The 16,689-nt window shown below is 46.2% G+C and overlaps 1 protein-coding gene across 7 annotated transcripts; it reads right to left on the bottom strand.

The window, feature by feature from the left end:
• Positions 1-368: 368 nt before the first annotated feature.
• mgat1a (alpha-1,3-mannosyl-glycoprotein 2-beta-N-acetylglucosaminyltransferase a) lies at positions 369-14,818 on the bottom strand. Of its 7 annotated transcripts, none has more exons than XM_038307665.1 (5): positions 14,639-14,818; positions 13,321-13,379; positions 4,005-4,257; positions 2,532-3,335; positions 369-1,430 (listed from the first exon to the last, which is right to left on the bottom strand). In XM_038307665.1, exons 4-5 carry the CDS (start codon positions 3,153-3,155, stop codon positions 732-734), a joined length of 1,323 nt encoding a protein of 440 aa, XP_038163593.1. In that variant the 5' UTR covers positions 3,156-3,335; positions 4,005-4,257; positions 13,321-13,379; positions 14,639-14,818; the 3' UTR covers positions 369-731. The 7 variants fall into 7 exon arrangements, with proteins under 7 accessions (XP_038163593.1, XP_038163589.1, XP_038163591.1 ...); XM_038307661.1 differs by having other exon boundaries at positions 4,026-4,257; XM_038307663.1 differs by having other exon boundaries at positions 4,026-4,189.
• Between the last annotated feature and the right edge of the window lie 1,871 nt (positions 14,819-16,689).

Genomic DNA, 16,689 nt, shown 5'->3' with positions numbered 1-16,689 from the left:
CAACTGTCAACCAGCTCCACAGGCGGCCCCGTCCAGGAAAGCCAGTTAGCATAGCTTAGCTTTGTTCATCACTTTGTTAACGTAACCTCAAACATTTCCTCAGCAGCTGCTCTCATCTCCTCGGCCGCCCAAACTAAGGACTCGCTGTGGGAATCAAACACTGAGACGGTTTAATGAACTGGATGCTTGAGAGGAAATCTTAGCGACTAAATTGACATAATTTAATTAAAACCCCTGAAATGAAAAAATAAAACAATGGATTATAAGACACCTGCGATGTATATATGGAGAAGGTCATGGATAAGAAAACAGTTGGTGGTAATCTGGGTGTGAGATGGAGCTGGATTATGACCAAAACTAGAAACTCCACATTCTGTTTGTTTTTATTCAATAAAAACATACAATTCCCCACAGTGATTCCAAAGCAAGAAATATTCCACACAGAATCATCTGACAGACAGACTATAAGCAGGAAGAGCAGATTATTTCATGGATGATGGGGGGGGGTTGCTCATTCTCAGGATTTGCTCTGAAACTCAGTAAGGCAAAGTCGGCTGATGCATCGGATTCATGGATGTAAAGAAAACAATCAGGATCATAGAAAAATAGACATCTGGAGATCTGCCGTAGATCTATGTTCAGCTGCAGAACCTGAGTAGATTTGGCCGTTTCCTCATTAAGGCCGGAGATCTTTGGCGTGGAATGTGTGAGAAGGCCGCTGCTGTGGAACCTCAGCTCCACGTGGGGTCATACTGGCTCCATCCGGGAGGCGGAGCCAAGTGGATCCGCCGCCCTCGGTAGAAGAAGCTGACCACCCCTCTGTAGCCCGTCCTTGGAACCCCAGACTTCAGGTCGTCCATGATTCCCAGGTTTTTGGCCATGACCTTGAAGCTGTCCTTGGTGGAGAACTGAAGGCGGAAAGGCCCCGGGCCCTTCAGCTGGCCCTGCTTCACGTCTTCATACGTCACCGCAGGAGCGCTGTACACCTCCTGGCTGAAGCTCCTCCTGTAGGCCTCCTCCCTCAGGTAGGTCAGGTCCAGCTTGGTGAAAGGCACAAACTCAGAGTTCAGCTTGATGTATTTCAGGTATTTATCGTAGAACTGGCCCAGGCTGACCCCCTGCCGGCCGAAGGTCAACGTCCGGGAGATCTCCGGCCGTACGCAGGCGCGGCCCCGCCGCTGCTCCGGCTGACGCATCCAGTCGTCCCAGAAGGAGGCGGGCCACTTGGGCTCCAGCTCCTCCCAGGCCTCCCTGAGGAGCATCCAGCCCAGGCCGGGGAAGAAGTCGGTGCGGTAGAGGAGGTCGGCCCTGCCGGGGTCCACGTATCCGTCCCTGCCGTTATCATTCCAGGCTGACACGCACCACAGGCTGGGGTCGGATCTCAGGACCGGCAGCAGGGCCCGGAAATACTCAAAGAAGTCTGGCGCCACCTAGAGGAGAAAAATACTTCAAACATCAGAGAAAACAGGAAGCAGCGTGAGGGGCGGGGGTGGGCCGGCGTCCTGCAGCTTCTAGATTCATCCTCAGTCCAACTCATCCTCATCTTCATTCATCCTAACAGGGCAGCTCAGTCTCTCCAAGTTCCTGGGGGGCCCATAAAACTCTGTTTCCATCTATGTTTAATACAACTATTCCTTATTTCTGCTCATTAATTATGTTTTTGGCTAAAATGCCATCAGAACGCTGATAAAATTAAGTGTGTCTCAGCCCCCCCCCTTCAGTGTCCACCATATTGGATCAGTCCATTTGCTGCACATGTTCAGAAAGGTCCAAACAGACAGCAGCAAACCATTTGAAAACAAACCATGCAAAGAGCAGTGTTGCCAACTTAGCGCTTTAGTCGCTATATTTAGCCACTTTTCAGACCCCTCTAGCACTTTGATTTCTAAAAAGCTCCTAGCGCCAAATCTAGAGACTTTTTTCTGCTACTGGAGACTTTGGAGACAACATCTAAAAGCAGCGAACTCTGCTCTCCAGAGCGAGTAGATTGGTAACCCCGCCTCCTGCTCTCCTCTATCTTGTCTGCTGTCATGATTCATGCAGCTATTATTTCATCCAAATGAAAAATGGAGAACAGATAAGCAGATCATGGCTTGTCTACAGTGAAAAGAAGGACTGGGTTATTTACTTTGGCCTTTTTGGAAACACAGGAAGGAGCAATCAGCTAAGTGAGCTTAGTGCTTGGAAACAATCTTTCATTCCTTTAGAGACAGCATGAAAAGTCAGCTGAGTACAAAACATAGAGAGGAAAACAAGAAGAAAAGGGACAAGAAGAGAGGGACACAACCTAGAACAGATCATGGATGTCTATTCTATGAACATTTCTCTATCTGGAGAATGGGGCTGTTTATGTGTTCTCCATTCAGAGGGGCCCCACATTTCCTAAATCGGCCCCTGGGTCACAGTGACCATCTAAGACGTCCTAAGGACCTCCTCCCTTTGTCCTAATGGCTGCTTTGGACTGAGGACACACCTGAAGCTGCAGGATAGAGAAGCGTCCCCCCTGCCGTAGACTGAGGGACAGCAGGTACCTCCAGGTCGTCCTCCACGATCACCACAGACGAGTGGGACATGGTCCTGAAGACCTGGTTCAGGGCCCAGCGGTAGTGTCTGGAGATCTTGTAGTAACCCTGAAACTTCTTGTGCTCAGGACGGACGGGAATGTCGGAAAGGTCCGGCTGCTTCAGATGGGCCACCTTATCTCCATAGGAGCTGATGACGGCGGCGGTGTCGGCGTGCCCGCAGTCCTGGCTCACTATGATGGGGTGGAGCTCTGCGGAGGGCCGGTGCTGCAGCAGCTTGTCCAGGCAGCGCCTCACCGTGATGCGGTTACACGCCATCACCAGGATGGGAATGACGGGCTGGGCGGGGGCGCTGACCTTCGACCTCTTTCCGTCCGACGGCTTCCAGAGCGACCGGTGGCTCAGGATCTGGGACAGGATGGCCTTCTGCTTTTCCAGCTCCGATTCAAAGGACTCGGCGATACGGATCACGTCTCCCACCATGTCGCTGGTGGGCATCGGCACCGGATCCCCCCGCCGCTCGCCCCCCTGGCCGGATGGAGCTCTCCCCCACAGCAGCAGCACCAGCACGGCGTTCCAGGTGACAAACAGGAAGGTTCCGCATAGAATGAGGGAGCTTCTTTTCCGGAACATGGCCCAGATAAACAGGGAGCGGTCAGTGTCCTGGATTCAGACAAAAGGAACGGGATAGGGGAGGGTCCGTCTACGTCCTGGTTCATCACAGGCTCATGTGTTCTGGTTCAGCTGGTGGGGTTAGAATCCAGCATCTTCTCAGGATTAAACAGGAGTCATCCTGGATTAATAATCCTCAACCTGGAAAACCAGAGCAGAGCGACCATTAAAATCACTGAGGGCCCAGCGGGGCCTCATCCACCTCCCCTTATCGCCCGTAAGAAACAGGAACCCACGCCACACACCATGACCCACTCAGACCATGACCCACTCAGACCCTGACCCACTCACACCATGACCCACTCAGACCCACAGACTATGACCAACTCCATTCAATTCTATTCAGTTTATTTCTATAGCTCCAATTCACATCCTATCATCTCAGGTCACTTCGTAGATCCAGATCATCCAGATCAACTGGGAAACCAGCTGGGGCTAAAAGGCAGCAGGTCTTGCAGCAAGAAGGTTCTAGGTCCGAAAGAGCCGGTGTCTTTCTGCATGGAGTCTGCATGTTCTCCCTGAGCATGCGTGGGTTCTCTCCAGGTACTCCAGCTTCCTCCCACAGTCCAAAAACATGACTGTTAGGTTAACTGTCTCTAAATCCTCCTAAGGTGTGACTGAGTGTGAAAGGTTGTTTGTCTCTGCTGAGCTGAGCTGATTCTTCCAAACAGCTGAAGGTTCTGGATGTTCTGGATCTATACTGGAGTCCCCCCCCCACCTGCTGCTCCACAGACAGACCCATATTTCCACAGACGTGACAACCCACTCAGACTCAGCTCCACAGGTACTCAGACCCACTCTCTCACTCACTCAGCCTGCCGTGGGTCTCACCCTCCGCCTCCTGCCGGCTCACTCCCTCCCTGGCAGCCCGGTTCGGATGGACCTCAGCAGAGCGGGGCTGGAACCGGACCTCGCCGTGGTCGGATTTCCGCCCGTCGGAACAGCTTCGATCCGCTGATTTGGCGAGTTTTCTCCCACGAAGCAGAACCGTGACGCTGAGAGAAAGTAACACGACGACTTCCCTGTTAGAGAGTCCGGGCGGAAGTCCCGCCCCCTCCGTCACCTTCAGGAGTTATGCAACAGTTAGAAGGAACACCGGGTCCGAGTCTGAGCGAGACCAGAGATCCCGGGTTCTGGACCTGCAGCCACGGACCTTCTGCCTCCATGAAGGGGGGTCCCTCACTAGCTTCATTAGCCTAACTAGCTTCATTAACTTCCTTAGCCTAACTAGCTTATTTAGCTTCATTAGCTCCCCTACTGGAACTTCCTGTTTAATGTTCCTCCTCATCAGAATAAGTTTTCAGTTCTAGAAGGTTCTTCAGAAATGTTCTAAACATCAACATCTGCTGCTGTAGAGCATCATCCATCCATCCATCCATCATCCATCCATCCATCCATCATCCATCCATCCATCCATCATCCATCCAATCATCATCCATCCATCCATCATCCAACCATCATCCATCCATCATCCATTCATCATCCATCCATCATCCATCCATCCATCCATCCATCATCCATCCATCCATTCATCATCCATCCATCCATCATCCATCCATCCATCCATCCATCATCCATCCATCATCCATCCATCCATCATCCATCCATCCATCATCCATCCATCCATCATCCATCCATCATCCATCCATCCATCCATCATCCATCCAATCATCATCCATCCATCCATCATCCATCCATCCATCATCCATCCATCATCCATCCATCCATCCATCATCCATCCATCCATCATCCATCCATTCATCATCCATCCATCCATCATCCAACCATCATCCATCCATCCATCATCCATCCATTCATCATCCATCCATTCATCATCCATCCATCATCCATCCATCCATCCATCATCCATCCATCCATCATCCATCCATCATCCATCCATCCATCATCCATCCATCCATCATCCATCCATCATCCATCCATTCATCATCCATCCATCCATCATCCATCCATCATCCATCCATTCATCATCCATCCATCCATCATCCATCCATCATCCATCCATCCATCATCCATCCATTCATCATCCATCCATCCATCATCCATCCATCATCCATCCATCCATCCATCATCCATCCATCATCCATCCATCCATCCATCCATCATCCATCCATCCATCATCCATCCATTCATCATCCATCCATCATCCATCCATCCATCCATCATCATCCATCCATCATCCATCCATTATCCATCCAATGATCATCCATCCATTCATCATCCATCCATCCAACCATCATCCATCCATCCATCCATCATCATCCATCCATCCATCATCATCCATCCATCATCATCCATCCAATCATCCATCCATCCATCATCATCCATCCATCATCATCCATCCATCATCATCCATCCATCCATCCATCATCCATCCATCATCATCCATCCATCCATCCATCCATCCATCATCCATCCATCATCCATCATCATCCATCCATCATCCTCATCCATCATCCATCCATCCATCATCCATCCATCATCCATCCATCATCCATCCATCCAATCATCATCCATCCATCATATCCATCCATCCATCCATCATCCATCCATCATCCATCATCCATCCATCCATCCATCATCCATCCATCCATCATCCATCCATCCATCATCATCCATCCATCATCCATCCATCCATCCATCCATCATCCATCATCATCCATCCATCCATCCATCCATCCATCATCCATCATCCATCCATCATCATCCATCATCCATCCATCCATCCATCCATCATCCATCCATCCATCATCCAATCATCATCCATCCATCATCATCCATCCATCCATCATCCATCCATTCATCATCCATCCATCATCCATCCATTATCCATCCATCCATCATCCATCCATCATCCATCCATCATCCAATCATCATCCAACCATCATCCATCCATCATCCAATCATCATCCATCCATTCATCATCCATCCATCCATCATCCATCCATCCATCATCAACCATCATCCATCCATCATCCAATCATCATCCAACATCATCATCCATCCATCCATCATCCATCCATCCATCCAATCATCATCCATCCATTCATCCATCCATCATCCATCCATCCATCCATCCATCATCATCATCCATCATCCATCCATCCATCCAATCATCATCCATCATCTCATCATCCATCCATCCATCATCCTCCATCCATCCATCATCCATCCATCATCCATCATCATCCAATCTCATCCAACATCATCATCCATCATCCATCCATCCATCATCCATCCATTCATCATCCATCCATCATCCATCCATCATCCATCCATCCATCATCATCCATCCATCATCCATCCATCCATCCATCCATCATCCATCCATCCATCCATCCATCCAATCATCATCCATCCATCATCATCATCCATCCATCATCCATCCATCCATCATCATCCATCATCCATCCATCCATCCATCCATCATCCAACCATCATCCATCCATCCATCCATCATCATCCATCATCATCCATCATCATCCATCCATCCATCCATCCATCATCATCCATCCATTCCATCCATCCATCATCCATCCATCCATCCATCCATCATCATCATCCATCATCCATCCATCCATCCATCATCATCCATCCATCATCATCCATCCATCCATCATCCATCCATCATCCATCCATTCCATCCATCCATCATCCATCCATCATCCATCCATCATCCATCCATCCATTCATCCATCATCCATCCATCCATCCATCATCCATCCATCATCCATCCATCCATCCAATCATCATCCATCCAATCATCATCCATCATCCATCCATCAATCCATCCAATCATCATCCATCCATCATCCATCCAATCATCATCCATCCATCCATCATCATCCATCCATCATCCATCCATCATCCATCCATCATCCATCCAATCATCATCCATCCATCCATCATCATCCATCCATCATCCATCCATCCATCCATCCAATCATCATCCATCCATTCATCATCCATCCATCATCCATCCATTATCCATCCATCCATCATCCAACCATCCTCCATCCATCATCCAATCATCATCCAACCATCATACATCCATCCAATGATCATCCATCCAACCATCATCCATCCATCCATCCATCATCCATCCATCATCCATCCATCCATCCATCATCCAATCATCATCCAACCATAATCCATCCATCCAATCATCATCCATCCATCATCCATCCATCCATCATCCATCCATCATCATCCATCCATCCATCCATCCATCATCCATCCATCCATCCATCCATCATCATCCATCATCATCCATCATCATCCATCCATCCATCATCCATCCATCATCATCCATCCATCCATCCATCCATCATCATCCATCCATCATCCATCCATCCATCCATCCATCATCATCCATCCATCATCCATCCATCATCATCCATCCATCCATCATCATCCATCCATCATCCATCCATCCATCCAATCATCATCCATCCATTCATCATCCATCCATCATCCATCCATTATCCATCCATCCATCATCCATCCATCCTCCATCCATCATCCATCCATCATCCAACCATCATCCATCCATCCATCATCATCCATCCATCATCCATCCATCCATCCATCATCCATCCATCATCCATCCATCATCCATCCATCATCCAATCATCATCCATCCATCCATCCATCCATCATCATCCATCCATCATCCATCCATCATCATCCATCATCCATCCATCCATCCATCCATCATCATCCATCCATTCATCATCCATCCATCCATCATCCATCCATCCATCATCCAACCATCATCCATCCATCATCCAATCATCATCCAACATCATCATCCATCATCCATCCATCCATCATCCATCCAACCATCATCCATCCATCATCCAATCATCATCCAACATCATCATCCATCATCCATCCATCCATCATCCATCCAATCATCATCCATCCATCATCCATCCATCATCCATCCATCATCCATCCATCCATCATCATCCATCATCCATCCATCCATCCAATCATGATCCATCCATCCATCCATCCATCCAATCATCATCCATCCATTCATCATCCATCCATCATCCATCCATTCATCATCCATCCATCATCCATCCATCCATCCATCCATCATCCATCCATCCATCATCCAATCATCATCCAACCATCATCCATCCATCATCCATCCATCATCCATCCATCCATCCATCCATCATCCATCCATCCATCCATCATCCATCCATCCATCCATCCATCATCCATCATCATCCATCCATCCATCATCCATCCATCATCCATCCATCCATCCAATCCATCATCCATCCATCCATCATCCATCCATCATCCATCATCCATCATCCATCCATCATCCATCCATCCATCCATCCATCATCCATCATCCATCCATCCATCATCATCCATCCATCCATCCATCCAATCATCATCCATCCATCATCCATCCATCCATCCATCCATATCCATCCATCCATCATCCATCCATCATCCATCCATCATCCATCATCATCCATCCATCATCCATCCATCCATCCATCCATCCATCCATCATCCATCCATCCATCATCATCCATCATCCATCCATCCATCATCATCCATCCATCATCCATCCATCCATCCATCCATCATCCATCCATCATCCATCCATCATCCATCCATCCATGATTCATCCATCCATCATCATCCATCCATCCATCATCCATCCATCATCCATCCATCCATCCATCCATCCAATCATCATCCATCCATCATCATCCATCATCCATCCATCCATCCATCCAATCATCATCCATCCATCATCCATCCATCATCATCCATCCATCATCCATCCAATCATCATCCATCCATCCATCATCATCCATCCATCATCCATCATCCATCCATCCAATCATCATCCATCCATCATCCATCCATCATCATCCATCCATCCATCATCATCCATCCATCATCCATCCATCCATCCATCCATCATCATCCATCCATTCATCATCCATCCATCATCCATCCATTATCCATCCATCCATCATCCAACCATCCTCCATCCATCATCCAATCATCATCCAACCATCATACATCCATCCAATGATCATCCATCCAACCATCATCCATCCATCCATCCATCCATCCATCCATCCATCCATCATCCATCCATCATCCATCCATCCATCCATCATCCATCATCATCCATCCATCATCCATCCATCCAATCATCATCCATCCATCATCCATCCATCCATCATCCATCCATCCATCATCCATCCATCCATCCATCCATCATCATCCATCCATCATCCATCATCCATCCATCCATCCATCATCCATCCATCCATCATCCATCCATCCATCCATCATCATCCATCCATCCATCCATCATCCATCCATCATCCATCCATCCATCCATCCATCCATCATCCATCCATCCATCCATCATCATCCATCCATTATCCATCCATCCATCATCCATCCATCATCCATCCATCATCCAATCATCATCCAACCATCATACATCCATCAATGATCATCCATCCAACCATCATCCATCCATCCATCATCCATCCATCCATCCAATCATCATCCATCCATTCATCATCCATCCATCATCCATCCATTATCCATCCATCCATCATCCAACCATCATCCATCCATCATCCAATCATCATCCAACCATCATACATCCATTCAATGATCATCCATCCATCCATCATCCATCCATCCATCCATCATCCATCCATCCATCCAACCATCATCCATCATCCATCCATCCATCATCCATCCATCATCCATCCATCATCATCCATCCATCCATCATCCATCCATCATCCATCCATCCATCATCCATCCATTCATCATCCATCCATCCATCCATCCATCATCCATCCATCATCCATCCATCATCCATCATCCATCCATTCATCATCCATCCATCCATCCATCATCCATCCATCATCCAACCATCATCCATCCATCATCCAATCATCATCCAAAGTCATCATCCATCCATCCATCATCCATCCATCATCCATCCATTCATCATCCATCCATTATCCATCCATCCATCATCCAACCATCATCCATCCATCATCCAATCATCATCCAACCATCATCCATCCATCATCCAATCATCATCCATCCATCATCATCCATCCATCCTTCCATCATCCCATATATCCATCCATCCATCATCCAACCATCATCATTCCTTCATCCAATCATCAATCCAACATCATCATCCATCCATCCATCATCATCCATCAATCCAACCATCATCCATCCATCATCCAATCATCATCCAACATCATCATCCATCCATCCATCACCCATCCATCCATCCATTCCATCCATCCATCATCATCCATCATCCATCCCATCCATTCCCATCCAATCATCATCACCCATTCATCATCCATCCATCCATCATCCATCCATCCATCATCCAACCATCATCCATCCCATCATCCAAATCATCATCCAACACTCAATCATCATCCTTCCATCCATCCATGGATCCATCCAATCACACCATCCATCATCCATACCATCATCCATCCATCCTTCATCATCCTCATCACGCATCATCCAATCAGATCCATCCATCCATGCCATCCTAATCATGATACCATCATTCATCAACCATCCATCATCCATCCATTCTTAAAATGAAATATTAATTAATTGAATTAATGAATTCTTATGATAATTAAAGAGAATTGATGTGGGGGGGGGGGGGGGGAAAAAAATAGGGTTGGGTTTTGGAGGATTAAGGATGAATGAAGGTGTAATGAATAATATGAATGAATGGTGAATTGAATGAAAGATGAAATGATATGAATTAATGATGAATGAATGAATTGTGATGAATGAATAATGATGAATGAATGATGAATTAATGGATTATGAATTAATGATGAATGAATGTGAATGAATGAAGATATGATTATGAATTAATGATAATTAATGAATTGTTATTCATGAATTAATTATGAATGATTATTAATGATTGATGATAAATAATTTATTATGAAATAATATTCCTCCATAATTCATCCAACCTCATCAACCTTCTTCCATTCAAATACAACCACATCCAACTTCAAATGATCATCCACAAACCATTCATCTCATCCATCATCCATCCAATCATCATCCATCCATCCATCCATCATCCATCCATTATCCATCCATCCATCATCCAACCATCATCCAACCATCATCCATCCATCCAATGATCATCCATCCAACCATCATCCATCCATCCATCATCCATCCATCATCCATCCATTCATCATCCATCCATTATCCATCCATCCATCATCCAACCATCATCCATCCATCATCCAATCATCATCCAACCATCATCCATCCATCATCCAATCATCATCCATCCATTCATCATCCATCCATCCATCATCCATCCATCCATCCATCATCCAACCATCATCCATCCATCATCCAATCATCATCCAACATCATCATCCATCCATCCATCATCCATCCATCATCCAACCATCATCCATCCATCATCCAATCATCATCCAACATCATCATCCATCCATCCATCATCCATCCATCCATCCATCCATCCATCATCATCCATCATCCATCCATCCATCCATCCAATCATCATCCACCCATTCATCATCCATCCATCCATCATCCATCCATCCATCATCCAACCATCATCCATCCATCATCCAATCATCATCCAACATCATCATCCATCATCCATCCATCCATCATCCATCCAATCATCATCCATCCATCATCCATCCATCATCCATCCATCCATCATCATCCATCATCCATCCATCCATCCAATCATGATCCATCCATCCATCCATCCAATCATCATCCATCCATTCATCATCCATCCATCATCCATCCATTCATCATCCATCCATCATCCATCCATCCATCCATCCATCATCCATCCATCCATCATCCAATCATCATCCAACCATCATCCATCCATTATCCATCCATCCATCATCCATCCATTATCCATCCATCCATCATCCAATCATCATCCAACCATCATCCATCCATCCAATGATCATCCATCCAACCATCATCCATCCATCATCCATCCATTCATCATCCATCCATCATCCATCCATTATCCATCCATCCATCATCCAATCATCATCCAACCATCATCCATCCATCCAATGATCATCCATCCAACCATCATCCATCCATCATCCATCCATTCATCATCCATCCATCATCCATCCATCCATCATCCAACCATCATCCATCCATCATCCAATCATCATCCAACCATCATCCATCCATCCAATGATCATCCATCCAACCATCATCCATCCATCATCCATCCAATCATCATCCATCCATCCATCCATCATCCATCCATTATCCATCCATCCATCATCCAACCATCATCCAACCATCATCCATCCATCCAATGATCATCCATCCAACCATCATCCATCCATCCATCATCCATCCATCATCCATCCATCCATCCAATCATCATCCATCCAATCATCATCCATACATCCATCCATCCAATCATCATCCATCCATTCATCATCCATCCATCATCCATCCATTATCCATCCATCCATCATCCAACCATCATCCATCCATCATCCAATCATCATCCAACCATCATCCATCCATCCAATGATCATCCATCCAACCATCATCCATCCATCCATCATCCATCCATCATCCATCCAATCATCATCCATCCATTCATCATCCATCCATCATCCATCCATTATCCATCCATCCATCATCCAACCATCATCCATCCATCATCCATCCATCATCCATCCATCATCCATCCAATCATCATCCATCCATTCATCATCCATCCATCATCCATCCATTATCCATCCATCCATCATCCAACCATCATCCATCCATCATCCAATCATCATCCAACCATCATCCATCCATCCAATGATCATCCATCCAACCATCATCCATCCAATGATCATCCATCCATCATCCATCCATCCATCCATCCATCCAATCATCATCCATCATCCATCCATCCATCCATTCAATCATCATCCATCCATCCATCATCCATCCATCCATCATCCATCCATCCATCATGTTTTATCCCCCATTGTTTGTTTTAATAAATCTTTACCTTTTCAGCATTAAATCTTCTTCCACTCCTTCCTCCTCGTATTAAATATCTTCTCTTTTCTGTTGAAAACAAAATGAAATGTTTACTTAGTGAAGATAAGAAAATGTTTTAATGCATTAAAGCATTGAAGTTCGTTCCGCCTCCTGCTGATCGTTGTGACCTTTATTCTCAATAACCTGATCAAACATCTGAGCTGAACTCTGGACTCCAAGCAGGAAGCTCGGATAGTTAATGGTTTACTCTTTATTTCTAAGTTATAACAGCTTCAATAAACTGTAACTTGGTGAAAACCAACAGTCTGCACGACATTGAAAACATCTATTCTATTCTAATCTCTATTCTATCTACGGTTTTCCTGGTTCAAAGTTAGGTCCCTCTGAAATCGGCCAAGATGGTTCCAAAAAATGAATATATTTCTCCTTCTGTGGCTCAAAGTGACCCTTTAAGATGTTTATAGGATCAGATCAACTTTAGTAAGTTAAGGGAAACAAGACAATTTAGTTTCATGTTTATTCAGATGTCTGTTGATAAACCAGCTTCTGGGCTGAGATCAAACCAGGAACTGAAGAAGAAAGATGGAGGATCCATCCAGAGGTTGAACATCTGGTCACAGAGTCAGACAGCCTGAGGAGGAGAGGTTCCTGAACTGATTAAAGACCCGGAGCCTCGATATATGGCCCCAAAAACATTTAGTGAGAACGTTAAACTAACCCGGCAGCTCAGGAGGAGCAGAGGATCAGTTCCAGCTGAGAGCATCTTAAACCACTGAGCTAGTTTCTATACGCTAACTCAGCTCTGCTCAGGTTTAATCAGATTAGGAGGGTTGAATGATCTGTGGGTGAGTCGTCTGATGCTCTTTGGTTTTGTTATCAGTGGATCTTCTTTACTGCTGAGTCACTGTTTGTTTCACTGGCAGGCAGGAAGAGTTGGACGGTTTTGCAATGCAAAAACTTCCCAGGTCTGCAGAACAAAGCTGCATCTGTTCTCCATTCATTCTTCACTGGACATGAAACTTTCTGCCAAACAATCATCTAACTGCTTTCCATAAGCTCTAAAACAGCAACGGCTCTGAGTGAAGCTGTTTCTGGGGGCCGTTTAACGGCGGGGGCAACCAAAGGTCCACGGGCCGGCACCAGAACCCAGCCGGTTGGACGAAGGAAATGAGGCGGAGCTCCTCCTTCTGACTGAGGGGCCACGGCTGCAGAGGTCCCCCAAGCATGGGAGGATCTAGCGGAGGTCAAGAGGGGCCGGTGCCCCCGTACTGAAAACATTAAGCAAAAATGGAAATGTATTTTTTTCTTGAAATAGGTGTAATTACCTTGATTTAAGCCGGTAGGTGAGATGATTGACAGGTAGATCACAATGATTCACGTTTCAAACAAAGAAAAACACCTAATATCTTATATTTGGTCCATAATATGCAATTAGCTAGCCAGCTGTTAGCCATCTATTAGCAAAGTTAGCCAGCTGTTAACAAGGTTATCCAGCTGTTAATGAGGTTAGCCATCTATTAGCAAAGTTAGCCATCTATTAGCAAAGTTAGCCAGCTGTTAATAAGGTTATCCAGCTGTTAATGAGGTTAGCCATCTATTAGCAAAGTTAGCCAGCTGCTGGCGAGGTTAGCCAGCTGTTAGCGAGGTTAGCCAGCTGTTAGCGAGGTTAGCCAGCTGTAATTGAGGTTAGCCATCTATTAGCAAAGTTAGCCAGCTGCTGGCGAGGTTAGCCAGCTGTTAGCGAGGTTAGCCAGCTGTTAGCGAGGTTAGCCAGCTGTAATTGAGGTTAGCCATCTATTAGCAAAGTTAGCCAGCTGTTAACAAGGTTATCCAGCTGTTAATGAGGTTAGCCATCTATTAGCAAAGTTAGCCATCTATTAGCAAAGTTAGCCAGCTGTTAATAAGGTTATCCAGCTGTTAATGAGGTTAGCCATCTATTAGCAAAGTTAGCCAGCTGCTGGCGAGGTTAGCCAGCTGTTAGCGAGGTTAGCCAGCTGTTAGCGAGGTTAGCCAGCTGTAATTGAGGTTAGCCATCTATTAGCAAAGTTAGCCAGCTGCTGGCGAGGTTAGCCAGCTGTTAACGAGGTTAGCCATCTATTAGCAAAATTAGCCAGCTGTTAAGGAGGTTAGCCAGCTGTTAACGAGGTTAGTCAGTTGTTAATGAGGTTAGCCAGTTGTTAATGAGGTTTGCCAGCTGTTAACGAGGTTAGCCAGTTGTTAGCGAGGTTAGCCAGCTGTAATTGAGGTTAGCCATCTATTAGCAAAGTTAGCCAGCTGTTAACAAGGTTATCCAGCTGTTAATGAGGTTAGCCATCTATTAGCAAAGTTAGCCATCTATTAGCAAAGTTAGCCAGCTGTTAATAAGGTTATCCAGCTGTTAATGAGGTTAGCCATCTATTAGCAAAGTTAGCCAGCTGCTGGCGAGGTTAGCCAGCTGTTAGCGAGGTTAGCCAGCTGTTAGCGAGGTTAGCCAGCTGTAATTGAGGTTAGCCATCTATTAGCAAAGTTAGCCAGCTGCTGGCGAGGTTAGCCAGCTGTTAACGAGGTTAGCCATCTATTAGCAAAGTTAGCCAGCTGCTGGCGAGGTTAGCCAGCTGTTAACGAGGTTAGCCATCTATTAGCAAAATTAGCCAGCTGTTAAGGAGGTTAGCCAGCTGTTAACGAGGTTAGTCAGTTGTTAATGAGGTTAGCCAGTTGTTAATGAGGTTTGCCAGCTGTTAACGAGGTTAGCCAGTTGTTAACGAGGTTAGCCAGTTGTTAATGAGGTTTGCCAGCTGTTAACGAGGTTAGCCAGTTGTTAACGAGGTTAGCCAGTTGTTAATGAGGTTTGCCAGTTGTTAACGAGGTTAGCCAGTTGTTAATGAGGTTTGCCAGCTGTTAACGAGGTTAGCCAGCTATTAGCCACCCAGAAGCAGAACTGGATCCGGCCCAGGAGGTTAGACCCAGTCAGCCCCCATCAGCTGACCCTGACCCAGCAGCAGAACAGAAGCTGGTAACTGGAGGTCTTTAGCTAAAACCAGGACCAGATAAAGATGTTTCCAGAACTCTGAACCTTTTCTGTGTTGAACACAATAAAGACGCCGTTTGGACTTTCATTAACATTTTACTCGCTTTCTGCTGGATGGTCCAGAAACAATCTGGTTCTGCTGGGGCTCAGTGGGGTCAGTGGGGGCTCAGTGGGGTAGCTGGGGGTTTAGTGGGGTCTGGGGGGCTCAGTGGGGTCGCTGGGGGTTTAGTGGGGTCTGGGGGGCTCAGAGGGGTCGGTCAGTGGGGTCGTTCAGTGGGGGCTCAGTGGGGTCGGTGGGGGGTCACCGCTCCTCCAGAACCGCAGCTGTGTTCTGGTGGCTCCTGGGTCTCTGGTTCCTCCTGCAGGAGG

Source organism: Cyprinodon tularosa, unplaced genomic scaffold (genome assembly GCF_016077235.1).
Source record: "Cyprinodon tularosa strain WSP-4 unplaced genomic scaffold, ASM1607723v1 ctg618, whole genome shotgun sequence".
In the NCBI taxonomy this organism is placed as follows: domain Eukaryota; kingdom Metazoa; phylum Chordata; class Actinopteri; order Cyprinodontiformes; family Cyprinodontidae; genus Cyprinodon; species Cyprinodon tularosa.
The sequence above is the reverse complement of the archived record's forward strand: the minus strand, read 5'-3'. Positions and strand labels throughout refer to the sequence as shown.

Coding starts and splice junctions, on each gene's coding strand:
- mgat1a (XM_038307665.1), bottom strand. CDS start 3,155: ATGTTCCGGAAAAGAAGCTCCCTCATTCTATGCGGAACCTTCCTGTTT. Junction 1,431..2,531: donor TCGTGGAGGACGACCTGGAG/GTACCTGCTGTC, acceptor TTTCTCCTCTAG/GTGGCGCCAGACTTCTTTGA.